This window comes from Aegilops tauschii, chromosome 2 (genome assembly GCF_002575655.3).
Source record: "Aegilops tauschii subsp. strangulata cultivar AL8/78 chromosome 2, Aet v6.0, whole genome shotgun sequence".
Classification (NCBI taxonomy): domain Eukaryota; kingdom Viridiplantae; phylum Streptophyta; class Magnoliopsida; order Poales; family Poaceae; genus Aegilops; species Aegilops tauschii.
In genome coordinates this window covers 556,700,498-556,705,343 of record NC_053036.3, presented here as the reverse complement: position 1 = coordinate 556,705,343, position 4,846 = coordinate 556,700,498, and the positions used below count along the sequence as shown (strand labels likewise).

The following is a 4,846-nucleotide window of genomic DNA, read 5'->3' as shown; positions in this document are numbered from 1 at the left end:
GGTCATCCCAAATGTTAATGTGTGAACCAGAACCCACACGCCATATGCATCCTCTTCTAAAAGTTTGAATACCAGCTACAATACAATGCCAAGTGAACGAAGAACCTTTTTTGGGCCAGATTTCAGAATATCTCCACTGGGATAATATTTTGCCCTTAGAACTCGTGCACACAAAGAATCACGATTTTAGAGTAGTCACCAACACTCCTTTGCTAACATAGCAAGATTAAAGCTGTGAATATCCTTAGAATATTCTACTCCCTTCGTTTCATAATGTAAGACGTTTTTTGACTCTAGTGTAGTGTTAAAAAACGTGACTATGAATGAAATCAACATATTCACTTCAATCTCTCTTGTTTCTGTTGAAAAGATAATCAGAAGCACACTTTTATACACGCAAAATTCCTGCCGTCAATCAAAATTATAACAAAAAAAGTCTCTAAATTCCCCCGTAAGCGTACCGTCGCAAGTCGCCACCCGCAGCAGAGCCCTGGATGGAGAGCGCTCACCGCGACGACGACCTCTCGCCGGAGGCGGCGAGGATGCTCCGCGAGATGGCGCTGCGGGGTCGCGAGGAGGGAGGGGAGCCCGATCTGCCCGACGAGCAGCTGCGCTCCAACGACCAGCTCCAGCAAGACGAGGTACCCCCTCCTGAAACTCCGTGCTTCACCCTAAACCTCGTCGCCGTTAAAATCCTTGGGCCAATTTCGTAATGCAAACCCCACCCCTCTCCTGATCGCGGCGTCCACTGAGTCCTCCAAATCGCGCACAATTTTTCCTAAGCTCTTGTGTAATTTCGCACCGCAAACCCTAACAGTGGAAGACAGAGGTCGCGCATAAAAAGTCTATTGTAGTGCAATTTCGCTGTAACTGAGCAGAAAAACAGGATTCAGTCTTGTAGTTTCTCTTGTGTGATGCGGAGGCTGTGATTTGAATAAGCTGCGACTTGACTGTAAGATCCAAACTGAAAGCATGCATACAATAGTCTAGAAAAGTTGGTTTCAGAATTGGACTGGATATTAGAACAGAGGAAGTTGTGACCTTGGAAACAATATGTGAATGGTGTTCATAAGCAAATTGGTTTACTTCATAGGATAGGAGTACTCTTCTCTTCAAGACAAAAAACCACACAAATTTTCTTATGCCAAACAACCCGTGTTCGGAAACAGAAGATGAGTATTGGTTGCCTCGAACTTGAATGTAAATTTCTCACACTGAATTAAATGCCGCGCTAATCTTATTCTGTGATATATTGCTTATTTCTTAGATGTTAGCGCTGGAGGCAATTTATGGGGACAAGATACGCATCTTTGGTGAAAAGGCTATACCGCGGTCTTTCCAGGTAAAACTTTTTTTAATTGGTCCCAGACTTCCAGGAATCAGTAACTATCATCGACACACAAAAATAATGATACTTCTCTTTTTCCGTTTTCAATACTTTGCAGATCCTGGTGTACTGTGAAATTCCAGATGGTATCAGTGTATATGTAGAGCCATTCCAGGGTGATGATGATGATGACACAAAGAGCCAGTTCCCGGAAAACTTTAGTATCGAGCACTTGGCTCCACTATCACTGACATGCCTCATGCCTCCATCGTACCCAAGCCATCATCCTCCATACTTTACTCTTGGTGTACAATGGTTGGATAATGTGAAGGTTTCCTCCCTTTGTCACATGCTCGACTTGATCTGGGCGCAACAACCTGAACAGGAAGTTGTTTATGAGTGGGTGCATTGGCTGCAGAGCTCTGTGCTTTCTCATCTTGGTTTTGACAATGGAATAGTCATACGACAGCCTCATAGTGCGGTCAGTCAAGTGGATTTTCGGGTTGTGGGAGAGATTTTGTCTGCAGAGTCTGTCGTTCAACAGTTGATCAGCTACAATGAGGATCAATGCCATGAATCCTTTCTCCACGGGCTTCATACCTGCAGGATTTGCTTCAGTGAGTACACAGGTAACTTGAATCTCTAGTTGATGTTCGGCTACTCTTCCTGGGGCTCATTTCTTGCACTGTGCTCTGCATTATATTATCTCTACTTTTTTCGTCTGAATATGCTGTGTTCTGCACATAGTAAATTTTTCAGGACTTACCATTCATCATTTGAAAATATATACATTGGATGCCAAATTGGGGCTCCATGATTTAACGAGCACGAATTCAAGCCGATATTGGCCGCAATTTGGAAAAAGTATCACATAACTAGAATCTAAATATTTGCTCAAAATTCGTTTCAACTATTTAATACTCGTCAAGGCACAACATTTTAAACCTGACAAAAATATCGTTTTTCGCATATTCGTCAAGGCACAATTGAGCCTCTGCTAATTATGTACAGCATACAATTATGCACACAATTGTGTGCGTTTCACTAATTATGCACACAATTGTGTGCCTTTCACTAATTATGCACACAATTGAGCCTCTGCTAATTGAACGAAGGAACCATTCAAAAGCCTAAACTTGCCATAGTTAATCCCTTCTGCGAAATAATCAATTAATCGTGGGCAATCTAAGTTCCATCATGTCAGGAGACTGGATCTTGTAAGAACTAAATCTGTGTCTTTTGATTACCCTCAGGCGTTGATTTTGTAAAGCTTCCATGCCAGCATTACTTTTGCCAGAGGTGCATGGAGACTTACTCAAGGATTCATCTCAAGGAAGGAACAGTACTAAAATTGGTGTGCCCTGATGACAAGTGCGGAGGCATTATTCCTCCTAATCTATTGAAGAGGTTGTTAGGAGATGCAGATTTTGAATGGTGGGAAAGGTTGGTACTTCAGAAGGCTCTAGATTCAATGGCTGATGTAGCTTACTGTCCAAGATGTGGAATAGCTTGCCTGGGTGACGAGGACAATGCCCTGTGCTCCAATTGCCTCCTCAACTTCTGCACCCGCTGCAGAAATCTTTCTCACACAGGGAGGAGCTGCATTGTTCTTACTCCAGAAGAAAAACTTCTTACCTTACAGGTAGCAAATGGATCTACCATGACATGCTCTATTTGAAATGCAGCTAAACAATAAAGATTCTGATTTGCCATAAATTTTAGCTGTGAAGGTTCAAGTCCAACTTAGGACATATAGAACACAGGGACTTAGGGATGTATGAAAAATATAAAACCGTAAGTATTGAGAATTGAACCATGTGCCCTGCTGAAGTGCTGGACGATCAAATTTGGGATGAGTGTAGTATGTAGATGGCTGGACATGTCCTCCTCTCGAATTTATCATCGTAAAACGTTTTTCTTTTGGTCTAGATAGAGGCATACAAGTATTTTGGACACAATAACTTTGCACATACTAATTTTTGATTTGAGGGTAACACATCTTGTACTTAAGGCTATTATAAAATATGGTGCGTTCCCAGTAATATATGTTCGGTTGATCAACACAATGAGATTTCTATTGAGATCACAATTATCAATGTGTTTATTTTTACGCAGGAACGTGCAAAGGTCCGCCGCTTGAGCAAAGGCGAAGTTGGCATGATAATTAGCATGGCGAATGAAATATTTAGCATCAAGGAAGTGCTCCGCTCTTCCATTCCGTGTCCGCATTGTGGTATCGCCATTACACGCGTGTCCGGCTGCAACCACATGCTTTGCAGGAAATGTGGTAAACAGTTTGACTATGACCTTGCTGGAAGACATAATGTCAGGGCTGTTGATTTCATCAAAGATGTCGAGGTTCAGAAAGAAGCAAGAGCGAGACTGTCCGCCAGCTTCAAACAACATCCGTGCCCGAAATGCCACCAGCCACATCACAAGGTAAAGTTGTTCTGGCTTTTCAGATATCAGCCTTTTTCATCATTTTTTCACCTGGCGTTGGGAAATGACTTCACTGACTCGCTTGTTTTGTGTGAAATAAACACTGACTCTGGTATGGGCAGATGGGGAACAACAACCACATCCTGTGCTTGGCATGCCAAGTTCATTACTGTGCTCCGTGTCGGAAGGTGGTGCGGAAGAGCTCAGAGCACTATGGCCCCAGAGGGTGCAAACATCACACTGTCGACCCCGTGATCGCTCAGACTAGAACAAAGAACAATGATGACTCTGGATCAGAACTTGTGTGAAACGATACAAAGGGAGAGCATTGGTTTGGGCTACATTACTCTGTTCTTACATGTTTACTTTCGTGATGTTACATGCATATACCGAAAAAGGGTTGCCCCCCCCCCCCCCCCCCCCCCCCCCCCCCGCTTTATATTATAAAGCAAACATCACCACATACATCTGAGCGAACCGATACAAACACACCCACCACGACACACCGCACACACCCAAGGCAAGATACAAAGGTGCTGGGCACCGACACATCACTCGGACGACAACCAAGCAAACTAGAGATGAACCAAGAAGAAATACTAGGAGCCACCGAGGAGGGGTGAGACGGACAATGACGAAGCAAGGACTCCAGGACGGTGCCTCCCAGAAGGGTACGACCACGGATAGCCGCCACCGTCCGGTTCGAAGATCAAGTTTTCACCCGGAGCCACACGGAGGAGTGGGAGCACCCTCGACGGTGCCTTCAAGAAGGATACGACGTCCGTGGACGCCGCCGCCGGCCAGTACGAGGACTGGGCAAGTGATGGACCCCGGCGATCACACCCCTCCGACACCCCCGCTCCACCCACCACCCGCAGCCAAGCCCCCCACGAAGCCATGGCTACCGGCCCGCACCTGAGACGCAGGTTCCGCCCTCGAACTCCACGCCTCCCTCCACTAGGGCTGCCTCCCAACATCCAGGCACCCCCAAGACCATCCAAAGAGGCCAGCTTTGTACCAGAGGGACACCTCCCGCGGCAGACGGTCCGCCTTGAGCATCGCCGGAGTTGCGACAACCTG

General features: G+C 45.5%; 1 protein-coding gene across 1 annotated transcript; it reads left to right on the top strand.

Moving 5' to 3' along the window:
* The first annotated feature begins 415 nt into the window (after nt 1-415).
* Nucleotides 416-4,140, top strand: LOC109770709 (uncharacterized). Its single transcript, XM_020329420.4, has 6 exons — nt 416-641; nt 1,268-1,342; nt 1,446-1,956; nt 2,581-2,969; nt 3,443-3,766; nt 3,889-4,140. Exons 1-6 carry the CDS (start codon nt 495-497, stop codon nt 4,072-4,074), a joined length of 1,632 nt encoding a protein of 543 aa, XP_020185009.1. The 5' UTR covers nt 416-494; the 3' UTR covers nt 4,075-4,140.
* The last annotated feature ends 706 nt before the right edge of the window (nt 4,141-4,846 follow it).

Excerpts from the sequence above, each read along its gene's own strand:
- LOC109770709 (XM_020329420.4), top strand. The coding sequence starts at position 495 with ATGGAGAGCGCTCACCGCGACGACGACCTCTCGCCGGAGGCGGCGAGG. Across the intron at positions 1,343-1,445 it reads CTATACCGCGGTCTTTCCAG|ATCCTGGTGTACTGTGAAAT; the intron begins GTAAAACTTTTT and ends AATACTTTGCAG. Across the intron at positions 2,970-3,442 it reads AAAAACTTCTTACCTTACAG|GAACGTGCAAAGGTCCGCCG; the intron begins GTAGCAAATGGA and ends ATTTTTACGCAG.